At 41.3% G+C, this 23820-nt stretch overlaps 1 protein-coding gene across 1 annotated transcript in view; it reads right to left on the bottom strand.

Annotated features, from left to right (window-relative positions):
* Positions 1-23820, bottom strand: part of LOC124286708 (lysosomal alpha-mannosidase-like) — a 50677-nt gene that overhangs the window by 6553 nt on the left and 20304 nt on the right. The window contains exons 4-17 of the mRNA XM_046723132.1: positions 20155-20331; positions 19450-19643; positions 14061-14169; positions 13432-13520; positions 12903-12947; positions 12155-12271; positions 10036-10236; positions 7736-7799; positions 7070-7109; positions 5103-5172; positions 3110-3343; positions 2771-2897; positions 908-966; positions 395-601 (exon numbers count right to left, since the gene is read on the bottom strand). Coding sequence (XP_046579088.1) covers positions 395-601; positions 908-966; positions 2771-2897; positions 3110-3343; positions 5103-5172; positions 7070-7109; positions 7736-7799; positions 10036-10236; positions 12155-12271; positions 12903-12947; positions 13432-13520; positions 14061-14169; positions 19450-19643; positions 20155-20331 — 1733 coding nt within the window. The remainder of the gene's footprint in view (positions 1-394; positions 602-907; positions 967-2770; positions 2898-3109; positions 3344-5102; positions 5173-7069; positions 7110-7735; positions 7800-10035; positions 10237-12154; positions 12272-12902; positions 12948-13431; positions 13521-14060; positions 14170-19449; positions 19644-20154; positions 20332-23820) is intronic.

Raw genomic sequence — 23820 nt, 5'->3', positions numbered from 1 at the left:
TCACAGAGAGATTCTCATCAGGCCACTTTGACAACCGAAATATCCGTTTCCTTTTCAGTGGATCACATAATAGAACCTTTAGTGTCGTGAAATATCCAACCACTACTTCAATTTGTAGATCAACAACTATATTGCGTATTCCATGCAAACAGTGTCTTGACACATGTTATCCACACGTTTGGTCATGTTATCATGTTCTACCAACACAATGCACATGGCGGTCATTATGTAGAAGTGTCAAATACTGTATGTGAACGGACGTGGGTTTGTTGGGACCTACCCCAATCACTCCCCTCACTTGCATTCTCCCCACGCATATGATTCGATCCCCATCCTCATCCAACTCATCTCCAAGTACCCGGTCTTGTACAGCCGTGTTTGTACATGTACTTACCTTGAAGATCTTTACAACAACTGGCTGTTCCGTTACAATGGGTTTGACGTCACTAGACCTTGGGGCAAATATATAGGCACCGGATGCACGTGGAGCGACTCGACTCTCATAATAACCATATTCCTGTTTGAGTTCGACATCAAGGTCAAGATCAAGGTTTTTTATCTGTGATATCAGACCGTCATGATCGATGGTCACTTTGAGGTGCTGGAAGAGAAAACGTGTCGATCAAGCATGCTTCAAAACTTTACCTTCAATTTAACGTATACACATGGTAGAACCAAAGGTAAAGAAATCTCGCGAGTACAGCATTTGTACAATTCCAAATTTACCAGTGACTTATTCTGGGCTTAGCTGGAATTATATAAAATCGATCACAACATAGTTGTTTTATGTGATGCAGATTATAAACCATAGTTTGCCTACCCACACCACTTATTCTGACCCCTCTTTCGTAAACATTCAAGGTCGTATAAAACATAGAATTAATTCCTGTTCAAAAGACATACTGACCTCATTGTCAATTACCATAGGCAGCTGCGGACTGGTGGTAACGACTCGGCCAGTGTCACCTAGAAACACAACACGAGACCTTGAGATATATACTCAGGTGTAGCGACAGGAGCATCGGAAATATAGTCTGTGTGCATTTGACAGTTCCTCTTACAAGGATATTGCTATCGCATTAAATTTCATCATATTCATTAAATTTTCAAACGCTATTTATTCTATTGGAATATCAGCTTATCCCTGGAGCATCGAGTGGGTGGGTGATGTGGGTTGAAGCCTTTTGGAGCAATATAACAGTGTTAGCACAAAGTGGACACAGAACCAGTTGTAGATGGTTGCCTAGCCATGATTACTGCCGGTGGATATAGAATTACAGAAATAGGTCAGAAATGCCGCCTCTTTAAACAGATTTTCACTCCATCAAACACTGCAACTGTAACCAACCTGTAATGGCCTATCCACGACCTATATATTCATCGTCGGAGTGAAGCGTTATTATTTGAGTAAAAAGTAGATGATACTCCACTGATACTCCCCCAGGGCGCTGTTCCAAAAAAACATCTTAGTTCTAGAACATTCACAAATCACCCACTCTACTGGCTGTAACGTCCTCTGTGGACAAAAACATAATCACGCTATCACAGCTCGAAATGAAAGGCCATTTCTTACGCATAAGTGACAGTAAACATTATGTTTGTTTTTGTCCATTAGGGAATAGAAATGACTTGTCGTTCGCCGTCGATCAAGCATTCATCATAGACATGACTGTTCTTTTGTGTAACGTCCTCACACAATGACACAGAAATAGGTCGCTTGTTGCTGACAGTGCATAGCGGTGACACACAGCTCCAACAATGAAATACATGCCTTTTTGGTAGTTTAATTGTGAAATACACACTTTGACATGAATTACAGACACTGTGCCGTTCTTGCTTCACTGATTCCAGGCATACATCCGATGTAGAGACCACCAGCTACCCCACCCTGTACATGAGAGCATGGGTCTGGGGTATACGGATTCCGAGCCGAACAGTAGGGCGCCAGGTGAAGTACCAGCAAGTACATGCACCATCTGTTAACGTCTACTGGTGCCCAGGGGATCGAACTCCCGACCATGTGTCCCCTGGACAGACACTCTGCCCACTGTGCACCATGCAGGCGTCTGAACAGGACACGTACCCGTGAACATTGACAACTACTGCCTGTCCGGCCACAATCGTGTGAAGAAGGAAGCGGGATCTGACCCCAGGATAACACGTATAGAGGTTCGCAATAGGAAGGTAGCGTCTAACGATGTACAATGAAGACATAAACCAAAGTACCCATGTTATTCTGATTGCTTTTTCCATAACAACGGTGACAAGGAAGATGTTTTGATGTAGTGATGTATAGAAATCAGACAATTCGGCCCCTCCTTAACACTACATATTTAAACTAGGGTTGATTTCATAAAACCTGTACATTTGGGTGTGAAACTATTCGGGACTTGAATGGATTTCAGTCGTTATCAGAGTGGCGTCCCTGAACAGCCATGGCCGGCTGTCTGTGGGATACCCGCTCCCCATTACGTTGAAATGTATCAAGCCGGAGTGATAACAGACGTTATAGACAACTACGTGTATGGATCTCAAATGACAAATATAACACATATACCTATATAGCTACGGACTGTCACATGATCCGTATATGTCTGCCGGAACTACTTTTAACATCACCAACATTGTTACAGACGTTCAGTAACAAAGTGCTGGTGTTTGAGATATGGTGAATATTGTTTATAGCTGAATAAGAACCATGATCCACGCAACAGTGATGGCAGTAAACGTTATATACAGTATATTAGGTGTCAAGTGTGTAAGCACCTACCTGGTTCTCCTTGCAGAACAAAGCTCGCCATGCCCATTGCTGGAAGCTCCGCCTGGAACACAGCCTCGAGCTTAGCATCGGACCTCCGGTCTGAGATATTGGAAGTTGACTCTGAAATTGGAGTCATCTGAAACAAAGGTCCATTAAATATACACTGTGGTCAACACAGATGAGAACAATTCATCTCTGTAAAACTATCCCCCTGAAAGTACAACAACTGCTTTGCCGTGAATGTAACAAAACGAAGACATTTTTGTATCATACTTTATGTTTTTAAGTCGCATATATTTTTAGGTCGCATATATTTGTGTTCATTTACAAAAAATACTCTTGTTTCACCTGAACAGGTATTTCTCCATCAGGACCCGTGACAACGTAGCGCGCATGCGTGACCGGAAGTCTAATCCATGATGTGATCGATCGTGACAACGGATTATATATGAAGAGGGCCAGTTGGTGACTTGACTCGGTCACTGGACACATCGTGATGTTCATGTCCGGACAGAAGTGCTGGTGCATGGAATGGTCAGGCTGATCGCTGGTCAAGTACTGATAGGCCTCGTCAATTACGGTCTGAACCAAACAAATAGCCAGGTATTAGTGTAGAAGGCTCGTGCTAATTGTTATCACTACATGTCAAGTATCAAATGATGTTATATTAATTGAACGCTTCATACTAAAGGAATGTGTTCTTGGCCCATGATATTATATCCCGCACGATCCCAAAGTTTAGAACTCTCAGCGCCTAGTGGTGTATAAAACCCTAGCTGCCTATTTTGTGAGTAGAAATTGTAAACTAACATTGACAAATCATCCTATCGGGTACCTATCTATTAGATTTTTCATAGTCTGGGTTTCAATGTTGGACATGGGCGAAACACCAAAAACGCCCAGGTGCATAATGATCAATTATGCAAATTTTAATCTGTCTACCCAATAACCTGTGCACCCGCTAGAAAGTCTACCCACTAACCTCAGCACGTTCACTCCGTCTACTCACTTATCTGTACACCCATCAAGCTGTCTACCCGCAATCATGTGCACCAACTACCCCGTCTACTCACTAGTCGGTGCACCCATTAAGCTGTCTACCTACAAACGTCGCACCAACTACCCCGTCCACCCACTAGTCGGTGCACCCATTACACTGTCTACCTACAAACGTCGCACCAACTACCCCGTCTACTCACTAGTCGGTGCACCCATTACACTGTCTACCTACAAACGTCGCACCAACTACCCCGTCTACCCACTAGTCGGTGCACCCATTACACTGTCTACCTACAAACGTCGCACCAACTACCCCGTCTACTCACTAGTCGGTGCACCCATTACACTGTCTACCTACAAACGTCGCACCAACTACCCCGTCTACTCACTAGTCGGTGCACCCATTACATTGTCTACCTACAAACGTCGCACCAACTACCCCATCTATCCACTAGTCGGTGCACCCATTACACTGTCTACCTACAAACGTCGCACCAACTACCCCATCTATCCACTAGTCGGTGCACCCATTACACTGTCTACCTACAAACGTCGCACCAACTACCCCGTCTACCCACTAGTCGGTGCACCAACTACCCCGTCTACCCACTAGTCGGTGCACCAACTGCCCCGTCTACCCACTAATCGGTGCACCCATTACACTGTCTACCTACAAACGTCGCACCAACTACCCCATCTATCCACTAGTCGGTGCACCCATTACACTGTCTACCTACAAACGTCGCACCAACTACCCCGTCTACCCACTAGTCGGTGCACCAACTACCCCGTCTACCCACTAGTCGGTGCACCAACTGCCCCGTCTACCCACTAGTCGGTGCACCCATTACACTGTCTACCTACAAACGTCGCACCAACTACCCCGTCTACCCACTAGTCGGTGCACCCAATACACTGTCTACCTACAAACGTCGCACCAACTACCCCGTCTACCCACTAGTCGGTGCACCAACTACCCCGTCTACCCACTAGTCGGTGCACCAACTACCCCGTCTACCCACTAGTCGGTGCACCCACTAAGCTGCTGTCTGTCAAGTTCTAATGTTGTGCTAGCTCACAGCTGTGCCAGAATCTCACACAAATCGTGTGACATGATGAAGCTGTGGTCCTTGACAGATCTCCAGACAGATTAACGCTTATCTTGTCTCAGACAATTAGGATGTTGCGGGGTTTTTCGTATTGAATTACCCGGTGCACAAAGTTAGTAACTGCTATAGACAACGAGCCAGATACACAAACTGAGTGTTCGACATCACTGACTGTTAGCACTATAATGTCTGTGTATGCGATATATTCTGAGACTATTGTGACTAATATGTACCTGGCACTGGTGGACACCTTCACTCAGCATCCTGTTGTAGTCCTGTACAACGTGGTGTTTCTCTGTACCCCTAAAAGTAAATAACAAACGTTGTACATTGTAAATTGAAATATGCCCCAGGAAGCTTCGTCGGATTAACCAGAATCTGCCTGACGAGTCCCCTCCTGGATATCCCCTGTCCTGCTTAAATGATCGGTATTTATCTGGTAGCCCCTATAGACAGCATCCTCGATAATATCCAGGGTATACGTTCCAATAAATCTCCACTATACCCTGGATGCATCTACGGCTCGAGCTGATGATTTGATTACCTCCCTTGGTTGGCTTTTTATCAAATCAGGTGTCTACACTGAGAAGTTGAGCGTACCAATCACAACTCACTTTCGCTTTTTCAATTATCTACCCGATTAAACTTGGCAACATAATAATATATTGTTGCAGAGGTACTCTGAAAGAGGTAGAAAGAGTTTTTGCATATATGTTTTTAAGATTTCAGACCTGTCAATATGTCTGTATGTTTTCCCCCCAAATCTGAGTCGCACTGCGAACAAACTTTCGCGGCTGCGACCGCTATCTCTGTTGACACTGGCAAGCTCGGTTGTAACGGCGGCTTATCTGATTGGCTCCTGTGAGAATGCGGAGCCAGCAAAGGAAGGTAATTTAATCATCAACTCGAGCCGTAGACGCATCCAGGGTATAGTGGAGATTTATCGGAACGTATACCCTGGAGATTATCGAGGTTGTATAGGCAGTAGGAAGATGGTAATTATAAGTGCTTGGATTGTGATGATGTTGTCAACGTTGTACCCATTACAGTGTAACAGTTTGTGTCCGTGGGAATCGAACCTTGTAGACGAACACCTCTACCAGACTGCGCTCATCGTACTGCACACGTGTATCAAGTATCGAAGACAGAAGGTATCTCCGTGTTAGCAACATACATTGGACAGTGTAAACATGTAGCTTCCACAGGCCCGGGTGAGATTGAAAGTTCACACCACATGTTCTCTTGGGCATGCCTTGTTGTGGACATATGGACTGGAAGGCACAACCAGGAGAATGATGAATCACCAGCAACATAATAGACAGATAAACCAGGCATGCCCTTGTCCACTTGCCGTCACTACCTGTGATTACGTGGAATCGATTTCAATCAGAATATACATTTTGTAAGGAAATGCTAAAACAAAAAAATGTAAACTTAATGGAAACTCCAAAGCAGGTCAATCAATAGAGTGATCGATATATCCCCTGGGGCAGTCTTCCTGTCAACATCCCCTTCATTCCTTAACGTTAGAATTGCTTCCTGCCAATTTATACAACACGTTTGTCTAGATCTGTTATTCTATAATGTGTGTCCTGTTTCCCGGTGCTTGGTATGCGTACTGACAGAGAGCAGTCATCACCAGGGACATGCGTCTGCAGCTACTCTGCTTGTCTCCAGGTGTAATACATGACACATCAAATCTCGACGATCTTACTCTGATTTCAGTGGTTTTTATGTTCTGCTTAATCTGTTAGCCTGTGAAATAACATGACCTTTCATGTTGTCGCGATAATATAGTTCATTATTTGTACCTACTGTGCGTGGACATTTAATACAAACTAGAAGTATTACAATATAATTATATTTATATATACATTACGTATAATTACCAACAACATGTTAGATGGTAACCTAAATATTTGCTACGGACATGTGGCAGTGGAATGACGCACGTGACCCTTTCTGTTATAATGGTTAAGTATGTAACCGATGTAACATGTGTAACATAGGGCTGCTAGTTGTCGACACTAGATATATATACATTGGGCTGCTAGTTCTCGACACTAGATATATGTACATAGGGCTGCTAGTTCTCGACCCTAGATATATGTACATAGGGCTGCTAGTTCTCGACCCTAGATATATGTACATAGGGCTGCTAGTTCTCGACACTAGATATATATACATTGGGCATACTTACGTGATTGCATCGTGATGTTGCAACACGCCCATGGCCGCCTCTGTGAAAAAAGTGCAAAATATACGTATGCAAAATATTTTTTTAATTATTTGTTTGTTCATTTTCTGAATAAGTTTGCAGCTTTGCATTACAATTACTGTCGTTCAACTTTATGCTAATTATAATTGCCTTTGAAATCCTCGTTAAGGGCAAGAGTACACCGTAGGTAGAATGCGCAACACTGCTTTCTACATAGTGACTGTGTAGATGTCACACTAATTATGGTAGACTGCTTAATGTGATGCTACTTTGTTACGGAAGATGACATACAAATAAATAGTTTGTATGTAACACTATTAAATACGTATAACTACTAGATACGTAATACGTCTATGTTGTACTAGTTCCTGTAGGCATTGCTACTTGTTACTGATACGTATATTTGTCCTCCTAAATCTACTGTTTTCGAATCTCTGTTAAAGTTCACTGAGCACGTGTACGAGGCTGATGAAGTAACCAGGTGAGCAAACACAGCGAATATAGGTTCCTGACGCACCAAAGGGACATAACTCTGTACACATAGGCTACTGACACGTGCATGAGAGAAATACTGTACTACTGGACAACGTTCGTTCTATCAAGGTACTCTGTCAACACTTGTTGTGCATGCAATTGTTGCCAACTTACTTAAAACATGCATTCTCCTGAATACATCCGACAAACCGGAAAAGACGCTTAACTGTTTACACGCCTGAAAAATGAAAAAATAATAATGAAAATGAATGGATGTGACTGGTCTGGTTGTCGCCGATGTGCTTACACGCGTGTGCTCAATGAGATCTAATGAGTGTATCTCATTTCATGACAACGCTCATGTTTCAAACCAAGCAATGTGGAGGAATCATAGTTACAACAAGCAAGTGGTGGTGTGTGTTTGGGTAGTGGGGTGTTTGTGATTGTTTGTTTGTGTGTGTGCGTGGACGTGTGTGTGTGTGTGCGTGGTGAGTGTGTTGAGGGGGGGGGGGGCGTAGAACATGATGCTAGTCAGGACAATGGATATACCTACAGTGATACTTGGACCTCGGGGTTCAGCCACCTCCACCTCAACACCAGCCCTCTCTGACCAGCTATCATATAACTAATATGTTGACACTTTAAAGTGTCGCCGATGGCATTCATGTCGTAAACACAAGAAATTAAGTAGATCTAATGTGTCCTCCACCTTATTATATTCAAAAGGTTTCAATTTCGGAGTTGGACGGCTGGTAGACAGCCACGCCAACACAACCTGTGGTAAATGTGTCACATGACGTCAGGCGGGTCTGTATATGACTTGTACATTCTTGTATCCACAGACCAACTGTTCCAGTCATATTTAGCTGTGATTACCTCTTGTCAATACAACTACATTCGCGACCGTAGTCTGTCCACACACTCGAATTGTGAAAGAAGCAGTTATATCCATACTGCCATCAGAGGGCAATAAACTACACTACATCAAATCTAGATATCCTGGGTCCTCGAACAGATCTGAAATACTTGGAAAATTATAGTTATATTAGTGATTTTCCTTTGTTATTAGCTTATTGTTAATATCAAATGATACATTTGGATGACCGTGTGGTTTCAAAAGTCTCGCAGATGTCCCGAGCGTGCGAAACGTGCATGTTATGCCTTTAACTTTGAAATAACTCGAACCTGATCTAATCATTTCACTTTCATTCAGGAGTGTGAAAAGAAGCATGCACAGACGTGATGATAAGGCATCAAATCCTGTATGAAACGAGTTAACTTGGCACCGAGACTCTCTCAATGACTGGTAATACCATGTACACTCAGCATTCACTTCCAGTCGCACTCTAACATAATGTCTTATTTATACTAGTTCATTGTCAACCAACGATGCGAGATTAGATCGTTCCACTACCATTACCTATTTACCTGTCTAGGGTAACAAACATTATGTGATACATTGTTTTCTATTCGAAACAGAAGTTATTATGATGCAGTTAAAATATTCAGTAGCATAATGAGAGTAGCCATCATTGTGACATCTCATACATAAGGCATTAACGTCACACATACATAATGTGCGTGTTGAGTGTTTTGCTGATAGAACATTGGAGCTGTCGGTTCCTTTCTCTCTGCGTCCTCTGTCCACGTATAGTGTCATAGCACATAAGTACCACACATATCAAACTAGTGACGAGGTATACCAAGTACAATCACAGATCGGGAGGTAGCTTCAGAATCCTTTCTACCAGGAGGCACAGGCGAAGTGTACGGGTGGTTCCCGTTGATGACGTTGTGGATGTTATTCCATAATTTGTGTAGCAAGGCGATACTTCTGTTATCGTCCTACGTTAAGGTTTAAACAAAGGGAGGATATCAATTTACTTATATTTAAAACCCAAATGATAATCAAATGTCACAGATCTAAATTTATTTTGAGATATAATCAGCAATAAGAGCTTCCACGTCACAATCTAGTCCAGGAGTTGACCTATGCACTAATCGTGAACCTATTCGCCTATGGCCTGATATAACACCATCTGTCAGTCCACAATTACAATTATATCGAACGTTCTCAGTCTCTGCGGAATGCATGTCCATTCCAAATCAGTTTACCAAAATGTATAAAGTTTCTGCAGAATGACTCATGATACCTATTCTGAGAGACATACCCAGTGTGGACTTCCTCAAGGCTCAACTTTTCAGTTCTTTTCTGACGGGAGAAATATACACAAGCCACACTGGCCAGGAGTTATTAAGTGCCATACTTCTACTGCTTCTACTACTAATACTAATACTAGTAGTAGTCGTAGTAGTAGTAGCAGAAGTAGTAGTAATAGTAGAAGGAGCAGGAGTAAAAGCAGCAGCAGCAGTAGTAGTAGTAGTAGTAGTAGTAGTAGTAGTAGTAGCAGCAGCAGCAGCAATAGTAGTAGTAGTAGTAGTAGTAGTAGTAGTAGTAGTAGTAGTAGTAGTACCTGCAGTAATGCCCCTGCTTTCTTCACATGTAGCTTCAGGCCCGCCTTACTCGTGAAGAAGCCCGTCCAATAGCCGTTGTCAACTGCGTATGGAAAGAAGTCATCGGTCTTATTGGTCCACGTTACCTTCGCCTTATTCACGCTGTTGATGTAGCAAGATGGCGTGGAGTAGAGGAGGTTGATTTTACTTCCTTGTTGTTGCTGGAACAATGTCAGTTAATAGGTCTATTTAGTATCCAAAGAGTTGATTGGTTTATTGGACTGCCCAACGCCATTAACTGGAATGGGCAATGGGTAAAAACTGTAAGGTGATACTGTGAAACTGTTTTACTTCATATGTGAACTTAGCCGTAGTAACAGAGCTCTGTCAACGAAGTTATTGGCTAATTGAATGAAGCGGTTAGGGTCGTAACTGCAATTATTGAAAACACATTTCACTGTGGGAATTCGCTACATTAACTGTCCGGAAATCAACTGTGTATTCGGACTAATGACACTGTTGTATTTGACACTGACAAGCATGATGTAATGCTTCACTTGTTTTCCTTGTAAGAACACGTACCGTATTTACATGATGAAACCGCCACCCATGAATATATTTCAGACACGATTTACCCCCAGCCTTTAAGAACAAAGATGAAATAAACACAACACGACACTTAACCCCATCCCGGCGTCTAAACAAGGAAATACGGTTACAGATGATTGATGGGCATCTAGAAGTTGGAAGGTAACATAACAACGTATGGTATGGATTTACAAATTCTTTAATATTTACAGTTCGACGAGAGTTCAAAGAGATTAAGTGGTACGTTTATGCAATGAATGTGCAGAGTGTTTATACAACGAAAAGGATATACATGATAGGATTGATAGGAAGCCACTTATGAAAACAATGATAGGAAGCCACACATATGGAAACACACATAAAGCATGTACATCGATTAAGGGGAACATTGGAGGCTTATTATTCTATGCACCACGCCATCTGGATCCACAGCACCAAACCCGAAATTAACAGGGATCAGGGTGTTTTCCTACCGAATGCGTGGTGCATAGAATAATAAGCCTTCAATGTATATGTTTTCCCATGTTCCCCTTAATCGTTGTACATGCTTTATGTGTGTTTTTATATGTGTGTTTTCCTATCATTGTTTCTCATAAGTCATAAGTGGCTGTGACAGGCCGATTAATTATATATCTATTCCACTTCCAGCCCCCAGTATAAATTAACAATTTCGAGCAGAGACACCATTCATTCGATGCACATCATAGGAGCCTTAAAATCTGTTAGAGTTTCGGCAACCCTTTGTAACATTGTTTTCATAAGTGGCTTCCAATCAATCCTATCATGTATATCCTCTTCGTTGTATAAACACTCTGCACACTCATTGCATAAACGTACCACTTGATCTCTTTGATCTCTGTACATCTCAATCGGTAATACTATCTCACTGGCTTCCTGTACATACTATATATTTTGCTTGTATCATATTCTGTCATTCACCTGATGAAGGGCAAGAGTACGACACCAGCGATTACCCCCAAGGACCATGCCCTACACAACACGATCAACAAAAGGTCCTTGCAGCCGAGAAACGTCGTGTTGTTATGAAATACGGTAACGTAGGGTGAAACCCATTTAGCCTTGGTGGACTGCATATTGAACAGTTGAAACTCTAAACTTCTTAACTTTTGCTATGTACGGTAAATTCCAGTTACCCTCTTAGAATATGTGATGCAGTAACCCACGTTGCTCTGTTAGAATAAGTATTCCACTGTATAACAGCAAAACATGGTACCCTCTTAGAATAAGTAATCTAGAGTAAAACTGTAAATCCGGTTGCCTTGTTAGAATAAGTACATCGAAAGCCATTTCGATTAGTAAGGCAATGTAAGGCAATGTAAGACAGTGAAACACAGTTAACCATGTTGATGTAATGTAACCTGAAAACTATTTCACTCGCGCAGACCTTGTGAAATCTTCCTGATTAACAGATCTGCGAGTCAACAATTCCTGGTATTGAATAATTTCCAGTTGTGTATATGCACTTCTGGATGTTCTCTGACTGGAGAGGTCCGAGTTAATGAAATTAACACATCATTAGCAGGTACTTACCCTGGCATTTATCCTTTCGATGAGTTTGTCCAAATTCTCAAACCATTGACCAGCTTTCCTGAAACCAAAGTCGCTACCCATTGGGATCATGACGTGGTTTGTTTTAAACGAAATTCGCTGCAACAAATACAAAAGAGTTTTCATAATATCCCAATGACATTATATACACTTAATATTGGTGAATCAAAAATGTTATTACACAGCACGTTTAATTTAAAATGGGGGTGTGGGTGGGGTGGGGGTGGGGGTGGGTGTTGTTTTGGCAGATTTAGACTTGACCAGACAGTAGGGCTAGTAACAAATCTATCCTCTATCAGATGGTCATACAATATTGGCACTGAGCATAAACTACCGCTCACAGACAGAAGTAACCCGGGCACCGTAATCCGTTAGATTTATCGTTAAGTAACAGTATTGTAATGCTGATATTTACCCATAATGCACAGTAACACGCAGTGGTGTCATGGATGCTTGGCTTTTCATCTATAGCATATAGGAATCCCTGTATCATTAATATCCCAGGGCATTTTGATGAACTAAGGTGATTAACTGGGTTTTAAGAGAGGCCGCTCAATGAACACAAGCTACAATATACTGTGCAGTCTGAAGCCTGAAGCTCGGCACGACAAGGTTTCTGTTGATAACTTGCTTGGGGAAAAGATATTATAGTAAACCACAAGAAAAAATTGCTCTCACTAAATCAGAGGTCTTTTATACAGAATTTGTTTATAAAACCTGTCCGATTTACCTGATTTTCTATCTCGTCGAGGAATTTTTGCAGATCCATATTGTCCTGGAATGAAACCGGAAACCCTTTAATCGTCATAAACCATGTTCGTAATTGCGGTGTAAAATCAAAGATGGTAGAAGAGGAACATGACTACGAAACAGTTATCTTTCCAGAGTCCATAGCAGCAACCGTATCTTTTGACGCCGTGGCAGCTTGATGCAGAGATGATAATGTTTAAGTGATGATGAATTGGATACATTTCTAAACACAAAGAACATTGTTATTTCTGTTATAAGATATATTGGAATACATCGGAGTGATCACATAGCATTTGGCAAAACCTGTTGAGGTCTCTTTTATCTTATATATACGATCTCATGTTGTTGTGTTTGTGGTTGTTTGTTTTGGGATTTTTTGGCAATACAATTCTTTCAATTGCGATAAGTGTTAGGAAACATCAGTGTGTTGGACACAAATAGGTCTTCTGTCGACCCACGTAGCTCGTAAACCTTAACAACAAAATGCACAACAACATCGCCACCCTCACCATTCTGTCTTCCTTCCAGTCGTCCATGACGTAACCTTTCGGCGCGTAGTATCCCCCGGAGATGTGCGTGAAGAGCGACCCTTTGTCACCTGAAATTGAGAAAACAATATTACATGACAATACAAAACACAGAACCTCCGACACTGCTCTACCTGATTGGTTGTTTAGGGACACAGTTGACACTATTCGACGGGAATCTGTCCATAATCCTCTCTAGGCCAGACGATCCGGTGATTGATACCATGAGCATTGGCCCACTCACCGGATCACATGCAACGTATATCATATATGCACCAAAAAACTTCTTTTCGAAAAATATTGTTTTGTAATTTTCTCCCAAATAAACTAGAAAACTCTTATTCCTCGTGCATGCGCCATGATATAGTAACTTATACTATCGGTACGCTCGGGAACACACTGGGTGTTATTAGAGGCGGGAACAACACACATGTTCAGTTTCAACTTCATTAGTTCAGTGGTTTCTGGGGAGGTGATGACGTTTCGAGAGCCTAAAGCGCATCAAGAGAAAAAGTAATACCACATTTGAAACATAAAGGTCGGGAAACGTGTGATGAGCTTTTACAAGACTGGAGATGAGGAAGGGGCGAGTTGATCATACAAGGTCTTACCAAGGTTATCAGGACTACTTTGCCAAACGAGCTCTCGTGTTTTGCTTTTCGTTCGAGCAGCAATGTCCTGATAGTCAATGCGGCCAAGTACTATTGCGTCGAAACCCATCTGTAACATAGAAACACTCTCGAGTCAGTCCAGATAAACTGTATCTTCTGAAAGCTCTTAATCAATAGGTATAACAGTACATTCCCTGTTTAGAGGGTGCACACGTACAACTATATACACATGTGCATTAATTATTCATTACTGAAGCAATTCAAGGACACTTGCTTTGGTCCAAATAGGTGGTCATACCCACGCATACTGGAATGCACGTGTAAAATGCTCCACAGAGTATCGCATGGGTCGCATGTTCACGTATTCAAGCACAATGGGTATACATTTCATAATTGCAGTAAATGCACTACATTTTTTTCTCATCTGACTGAAAAGAACTTAAACCTAACTCTCCTTGAAAATTACAGAGGCTGCTCTTGTCCAGAGGCCTCTGACGGTCAGTGAAGCGCGATCACTGCTTGCACTTTCAACGTGGACCTATGTAGGGACTGAACCTGTCCCGAGACGTGAAACCCAGTCACCCCTGCTTACACGCGCCTAACAAAATGTCCCCGGCCAAAGTTAGAGATTAGTCACTCTCACTAGGACAGCAAGATAGACCGCATGTAGCGTGACCTTTATTCTTAATCCAGCATAGCTTGAGAGGAAATATAATTTTTTTAAAAACGTCTCGATAGAAAATGTTCATTCCTGGCAAACCTCACCAATTTGGTACAGACGCTGGTGGTTCCGTGTGTTCCGGGGCTGTACCGTTCATATAGTAATTACTTGGTTATGACAACAGTACCACCCAGCTGGGCTTTGGCGACACATGACATTAGAGAGGTCGGCCATCTTTAACACACCTTAAGGCATCTGACAGATGTGTCGACATAAGTTTTATTGGATGTAATTTAAGAACATGAGTAGCAAAGACGTCAGAGAGAGCTGTGGATGGATTTCAACATTTGTTCTATTTTCAACTAATATCTAGGGCTCACTGTTCGGTGATTGCCAGGATTATATTTTTCTGTTTTCATTTTCTCTAGATTTACACGTGCATATATCTGCAAATGTACCTGTACAAACACTAGACCGTTTACCTGCATATTTACCTGATTAAAGACATGAGACAACGTGTACATGGTCGATTCCAACGAAAAGTGTACACAGCTAGGTACAAGGGGTCCAAAATAGAATTGCTTGCACCTTGTAATTCTTTTTACCAATGTAAAGTCAACATATTTGCCTCTTATGAAAGTCAGTTGCTATCACTAATCTCTAAAAGTGATAAGTTGGTGGATCAGTGAAGTTGAAGGCTCATTTTCTGAATTACCTACAAATACCAACATCATACCTTGTATATCCTGTGATTAGATGGGTTGTATGTTGCCTAACATCCAAATTCACTGTTGTTCTGCATGCACAATATGTTAATGACTATAGAAACTCTGAAGCCATGTCATGGGTTCTTTCATGTTTTGTAACCTCAAGCTTTACGAAAATAGAACAATTTTGGTACCTTTGTTTGATGGCAGTGAGATAACACCACTTAGTGTTCTTTTCACAAACAAATCATTATTACATATCTATCTTATTCATCTGAGAGACAACGGGTGGAACTTTCGGTAAGTACAACAAATTTGAAAATGCATCAAAAACTAAATTTTCGGTGGAAGATAAAACAATGTACATGTAGGTAACAAATATCACATAATTCCTTGTATTTCATAAATGTTTATATATGTCAAACTAAATCATAGCTGGTTTATTAAAACATCGAACAGTTTGGAAATTGTATATCTAAGTGCATAGGACATGTGAATAAAGATTGTATACAACCGGTTTAGCCTTTCTCTTTGTTTTGTCTCAGTGTATGTCGAAAAGTAGCAATGTCATTTTAACTGATGGAAATATACTTCTCATCACAAGTTTAGACTCACTAGAAACACCCACTATATGTCAGTATGTATATATATATATATATATAGTTGGAAAACCAACTACAAACCATATGCAAATGAATTGCACGAGGATCATGCATCACATTGTTGAAAAGCATGTGCAAATATCGTGCATGTGAACAGCTGCATTTTGGTGTAAAGGTTTGTTCAGAATTCGCCAATTTTCACTGATTTTTATCATTTACTGAACTCATGACAATAATGTTTTCAACGTTACAAATTTGTTTTACAATACATTAGTTCATGAGTAAACAGTTCCTTTAAACGGTATGGAATATGTTGTAAAATTTAGTTTTCATTTACCAAATGCTTCAACTGACATTTCTATTCAAAGAAAGCACATCACAAATGTTTAAAACGCTTGAACTATTACCGTATACCATATACCATTATGTAAAGATAAACATGTCACTAAAACAATCAATACATTATACGTCTTACTGAACTATAACTCTGCTTTAATTACCCATAATTTGCAATGACAATTGCTATTAGATAGACATTTACAAAAGTTTCAGCTACAAAACGAGCTACCTACGAATAAGACATACCTTTGACAAATCTAATTACTAAACCCATGCAACTAACTTCTACTAAATACTCAATTCTCCTGTGTTCGCAAGTGCATCGGTGACAGCCCTGAACAAGACATACATCTTCAAACACACTGACTGATGTTACCTACAAATACGGATTGTTACCAACGAATACACATGTTACCAACGAATGAACCGTTGATCGCGTGATATCATGCAAACTTTTACTTTTATCACCAATATCAACTTGTTTTCTGACATTTCAATAAAAAAGAATGCATTATATCACTATAATAAAGGCTAAACCACGAACTGCAGTGCATCCCTGAATAGAACATTTTTATTGAACGCTCAGTTATGTAGCCATTTGAAATTCCAAGGAACCATTTCAATCTATTAATATGCAGTACTGCGTACCTAATCAGTTTTCTTATCATCTGCAATAATTGTCTTCAGTATAAATTATGTTATAGCAGCGTATTGTGTTCTCTATTTCATTTTGTTAACAACGAATACATGTTACGTACAAATGCCGTGAGCCACAACCGGGGAAATCCCAGCGGAACACCATGTCTTAAAGATTTTAGCCGCCATGTCAATTCCACTTGCAGTCTGAGGCTTTTTGTTACAATAATAAGACTTAAAACCTCACTAAAATTACAGTTGGTTATTTGTAACAAGTGTCATATGCATCCTATGTTATTGTGACATGGGTTTATTTATATAACATTCTTACAGAAAATCACCTACTCATCACCCAGATATTGTCTGGTCTCATCTATGATGACTTCTAAATGAAACACATGTCACGTGTTGTCATTCCACCATCTATTTGAATGTGATCAGTTGTTGGTACTTGTAGGTAACATTTTGGAGTTAAAATTTACCTACGAATACAGGTTATTTTGTGTGATATCTTCGTAAAAACAGCGCAGAAAATGTTCAGATGTGGCACACGTATACCTTGTGGCTCTTTGCACTTGAACTTAGGATATCATTCACTAATGTGTTCATCTGTGGAAACCCCAACATATTTAATGGTATTTGTAGGTAACGTGATTAAGAAACTTCTGTTCATCCAGTTTGACCAGTATTTAACACACAACATGTTTTCAACAAAACATTTTTAAAATATAAGTCAACATGAATAAATATGACCTGTTTTTGTCTCCCATAAGCTTAATTTTAAACTAAAAATAGTCATGTTATACATGGCACGAATCGTCTCACTTGTGCCGATGTGATGGGCACCCCGAAATAAGTGAAGAATGTAATGCTAATTTGTTATGGGCCCAAACATGTTGTGTTCACTTTTCGTTGGAATCGACCACATACACCTGCAACTAAACCAGCTCTACTTGCGGTAGGTTAATTTACCAGTACACACACCTCTACATCGACCTGTTAATTTACCAGTACACACACCTCTACATCGACCTGTTAATTTACCAGTACACACACCTCTACATCGACCTGTTAATTTACCAGTACACACACCTCTACATCGACCTGTTAATTTACCAGTACACACACCTCTACATCGACCTGTTAATTTACCAGTACATACACCTCTACATCGACCTGTTAATTTACCAGTACATACACCTGTACATCGACCTGTTAATTTACCAGTACGTACACCCGTACATCGACCTGTTAATTTACCAGTACATACACCTGTACATCGACCTGTTAATTTACCAGTACATACACCTGTACATCGTACATACGACCCTTGTACATCGACCTGTTAATTTACCAGTACATACACCTCTACATCGACCTGTTAATTTACCAGTACATACACCCGTACATCGACCTGTTAATTTACCAGTACATACACCTGTACATCGACCTGTTAATTTACCGGTACATACACCTCTACATCGACCTGTTAATTTACCAGTACATCTACATCGACCTGTTAATTTACCAGTACATACACCTGTACATCGACCTGTTAATTTACCAGTACATACACCTCTACATCGACCTGTTAATTTACCAGTACATACACCTGTACATCTACCTGTTAATTTACCAGTACATACACCTCTACACCGACCTGTTAATTTACCAGTACACACACCTGTACATCGACCTGTTAATTTACCAGTACATACACCTCTACACCGACCTGTTAATTTACCAGTACATACACCTGTACATCGACCTGTTAATTTACCAGTATATACACCTGTACACATACATGTACATTTACCTGTACATGCAACTGTGCACATACCTGTAAATATAATAATGGATGCACCTGTATATGCATAAACGTGGTTGCACGACAGCATGGTACTGCAAAGAGTTTTGACTTATTTGGGCAATGCTGGTAAACATCTTATGTCAACATATTCTCGATGCTCCTTCCATTAACACCCGGTCACCGGCATCTAATGTAAACATATTCTCGGTGCTCCTTACATTAACACCCGGTCACCGGCATCTAATGTCAACATATTCTCGGTGCTCCTTACATTAACACCCGGTCACCGGCATCTAATGTCAACATATTCTCGGTGCTCCTTACATTAACACCCGGTCACCGGCATCTAATGAAAACATATTCTCGGTGCTCCTTACATTAACACCCGGTCACCGGCATCTAATGAAAACATTTTCTCGGTGCTCCTTACATTAACACCCGGTCACCGGCATCTAATGAAAACATATTCTCGGTGCTCCTTACATTAACACCCGGTCACCGGCATCTAATGTCAACAAAACGACACCTTAGTTTACCAGTACCGTTGCAGTATACCAAACAATAAGATGAGTTATAGCTTGTTGTCTTGGGGAAATGTTGCCAATGTGGTACTCCCGTCCATGCGAAGACCTACCTGTGCAAATATTGACGAATGTTCTCTAGAATGTCCGAACTGGTCGACATGCCAGGCTACCTTCGACTGGGCACAGGGTCCAAAATTACTGTCAATGAAATCAAAACCTAGTGTGTGCTGGTCGATGATGTCGTTGTAGAATGTCGTCGCTGCGTCGCTCATACACCATCCTCCAATGACAATCTCCAGGCGCCCTTGGGAGAGATCAACAAGCTGGTAATGATCTGTGACTACCATCACACACACCGCCTACAGTAACACAACTAGTCAGAGCCGAGCTTGTTGGACTCAAACCATCGGGAGGTCAATACCTTAATAACATACATATGATCTACAAAGTCAACAGTTACGACCAACTTGGCCTTTGATGCTTGCCTACATTGCCTGTCTAATCATGTACAAGTACTGATTGTCTTCAATGAGGACGGCTTTGTCATGAATGTACGCCAATAAAACACAATTAGTGTATAGAGAGACGGAAGACAAACTGAAGTCGACTGTGAGAGCCATTACAGTTACTAGTACAGCATGGAACCACGAGCTCGTGGGACGATGCTTTCAGGCATTCAACGACCGTCATAAGCAGGATTCAGTCTGGGATTTGAATCCACAGTGGTTCAAAAATCATCTAAGTTACATAACTCTCTATTCTGCAATAGCCAGACACCGAACAAACCATTTTATTACGACGTGAAATTGACATACTCTGTTTGATGAGTTCCTTGACCTTGGCTTGTGTCTGCTGGTCAATTTCCTTCCACCACATGGACAAGAAAGCCATCTCGATGAAAATGAACTTTCTTTTGGGGTTTTCCAAAAGTTCAGGAATGGTAGTATTGAGTACGCAGCGAACACATTCATGGCCAAAATGGTGGGAATAGCCTGGAATAAAACAAGTATTGTTATGAACGGGTGTCTTAATGTTTATAAATGGAAAGGAAAAATGAAATTAACCTGGAATGCCTGTTACTGTAGTTGTAGTGGGGTTGTATTTGGAACCGTAATGTTTGTAGAAGTAGTAGTACAAAAGAAGATGTCGTGAGAATTGTGGTAGTGATCGATAACGCGACCTTAACAGGTCATGTTAACGGTTCATGAAATGCTGGTCTCTAAATAGGCACAACCACTGGATGTAAAATAGAACAGGACAAGCAGTAGTAGCAGCAGCAGCAGTAGTAGTAGTAGTAGTAGTTGTTGTAGTAGCAAGTAGTAGTAGTAGCAGTAGCAGTTGTTGTAGTATGAGCAGTTGCAGTAGTAGATGTAGTAGCAGCAGTTGTTGTAATAGTATTCATTGCAGTAGTAGTGGTGGTAGTAGTAGTAGTAGTAGTAGTAGTAGTAGTAGTAGTAGTAGAAGTAGTAGTAGTAGTAGTAGACTGACTGAGTTTGGTTTTACGCCGCTTTTCGCAATATTCCAGCAATATCACGGCGGGGGACACCACATATGGGCTTCACACATTGTACCCATGTGGGGATTCGAACCCGGGTCTTCGGCGAGTAGTAGTAGAAGAAGTAGCAGTAGTAGTAGTTTTAGTAGTAGTAGATGGTGTAGTGGCAGAAGTAGTAGTAGTAGTAGTAGTAGTAGTAGTAGTAGTAGTAGTAGTAGTAGTAGTAGTAGGAGTAGTAGTAGTAGTAGTAGTAGTAGTAGTAGTAGTAGTAGCAGTAGTAGTAGTAGTAGTAGTAGTAGTAGTAGTAGTAGTAGTAGTAGTAGTAGTAGTTTTTTAGTAGTAGCAGTTGGTGCAGTGGCAGTAGTAGTGTCAGAAGTAGCTGTAGCAGAATCAGAAGCCTAAGACGAGGAGGAAGGACAAGAAAGGCAGTGGTAGAGTGAGAACATCGCTCACAGAAGCAGTATGACCTGACAGGCAGCGACGGTCAACCTATATCCTTTACAATACAAGTACATAACTCAGTGACGGTCCCCTCGCAATAAACAGGGTATCAACTCATTTGTTCCATGTTTCAAGGAGTGCGATGGCGTGTTAACTGAACATGGCCCGAGGGTAAACATTATCAATTACACGTATGATGAATTCATTCCGACCCCATGTTTGCCTCACACTCTCAAAACACGGAATATAAAAAATATAAATCAAATTGACTAAGGTAAACATTGGAGAGGAAGTCAATGGTAAGGAAGATACTTTCCGGGCTTATTCCAAACCCTGTTTGTATAAACTTTGGAGTTCAGTTCCACTGTCTCTAAACCAAAAGTAATATTTGTGTTTTCACAAAGTAAATTGAATATTTCAAACTTCTAAATCATTTTGTCACAGTATGCAGGATGTTATAATGTGAGTCAAATAAAATTTACGGATTACCATTAATTGAAACGTTTTACCAACAGGCGATTGTCATATCATCATGGCTGTACACAGCCGACATTGCTTTACAACCTTGCCAGACATGACCGTGTCTTTCTCTCCTAGGTTTGGCGTTGGTCCAGTCACACACGACCTACTGGATATTATAGAACAAACAAGTGACACTTGGCATACGTTTCAAGAAACTCCATTTCAACAATGGTTTCGGCCCTAGTTAAGATCAATGGCAAAGAAAAGCGAAAGTGGACAGTTTTTAGCCTGATGTTGTGTTTCTAGCATTTAATTAAATAACACTTCACAGTCTTGGGAAAACAACGCTGCATGCTGACGACGTTTTTGAGGCACAATCTTTGATGGTTTTGTACACCGTGACCAAGACGTATTCGTGTGAGGATGATTTCGTCAGGTCTTTCGCTTAAGTGCTTGATCCACTTCGGTATTTTTTGTATATTACGATCTGCACGAGACATCCATCGTCCTACATTTCTATGAACTATTCTAATGCTTGCATGTGTGGTGATTGATCACAACACCAACCGCGCAGAATTAACGCACAAAGTTTCAGTTTTGTCACTGCCTATCACCTTCCTTTAAGATGGCCCCGTGGGTATTCCGGTTCTGAAGAGTGGCGGATGGGTAGCCTATAAGGTATTAAAGCGTTCGCTCGTCACGCCGAAATGCTGGGTTCGATGTCCCCTATGGGTACGATGTGTGAAGCTGGAAGATTGCTAAAAGTGGCGTTAAACTAAACTCACTCACTCACTCACTCCTGGTCTAAAGTGGTCCCCAACAACCTATGCTAGGAGGTAACATGCGAATTAATTGATCTTTATTCCGGTCCAGTCTTGATTGTGTAAACGTCGCAGTTATACCGCTCGGATATGACAACTGGTTAAACAGCAAACAATCAAAGGCTGAATTCAGCAGGGTGTCGTTGTACAATACAACCTTAGCGTTAAGTCTGTTGTATGTTTATGTCAAGGTATGGGAGTTGCGGTCACCTTACGTTAAGTCTGTTGTATGTTTATGTCAAGGTATGGGAGTTGCGGTCACATAAGTGCTAAGGTCGCTTTGTACAACGGCTTGTAGACTAAAGCTTAGTCTCTGAATGTATATGTAATATTGATTGTAACAAATTAACCCATTTAAATTGGAGCCCCCGGGAGACATCACCTGGGCAAATCTAGACTTGATTCATTTAGGTTTTAGCATTGCAGGTAGGGCTAGGCAGCAGAAATAATAATATAGTTCAGGGACTGTGATACAGACTAAACGGCACCACAGAGAGGATCGCAAGTGATGCAGACCCGAGAGTGGTACTCAGAGCATATTTACGATGACTTCAGACCCGAGAGTGGTACGCAGAGCATATTTACGATGACTTCAGACCGGGCAATGTTACTCAGTGCATATTCACGTTGTCCTCAGACCACGCAGTGTTACTGAGTGCATATTTAATATGACCTCAGACCGGGCAGTGTTACTCAGTGCATATTTACGATGACTTCAGATCGGGCAGTGTTACTCAGTGCATACTTACGATGACTTCAGACCGGGCAGTGTTACTCAGTGCATATTTACGATGACTTCAGTCCGAGCAGTGTTACTCAGTGCATATTTACGATGACCTCAGACCGGGCAGGGTTACTCAGGGCATATTTACGATGACCTCAGACCGGGCAGTGTTACTCAGTGTATATTTACGATGACTTCAGACCGGACAGTGTTACTCAGCACATATTTACGATGACTTCAGACCGGGCAGTGTTACTCAGTGCATATTTACGATGACTTCAGACCGGGCAGTGTTACTCAGTGCATATTTACGATGACTTCAGACCGGGCAGTGTTACTCAGCACATATTTACGATGACTTCAGACCGAGCAGTGTTACTCAGTGCATATTTACGATGACTTCAGACCGGGCAGTGTTACTCAGTGCATATTTACGATGACTTCAGACCGGGCAGTGTTACTCAGTGCATATTTAGGGCATATTTACGATGACCTTCAGACCGGGCAGTGTTACTCAGTGCATATTTACGATGACTTC

The sequence above is a fragment of the Haliotis rubra genome, unplaced genomic scaffold, assembly GCF_003918875.1.
Source record: "Haliotis rubra isolate DU_JTF1 unplaced genomic scaffold, ASM391887v1 Scf39, whole genome shotgun sequence".
NCBI classification, from domain to species: Eukaryota; Metazoa; Mollusca; class Gastropoda; order Lepetellida; family Haliotidae; genus Haliotis; species Haliotis rubra.
Note: the sequence above shows the minus strand (reverse complement) of the source record. Positions and strands in the feature narration are given on the sequence as shown.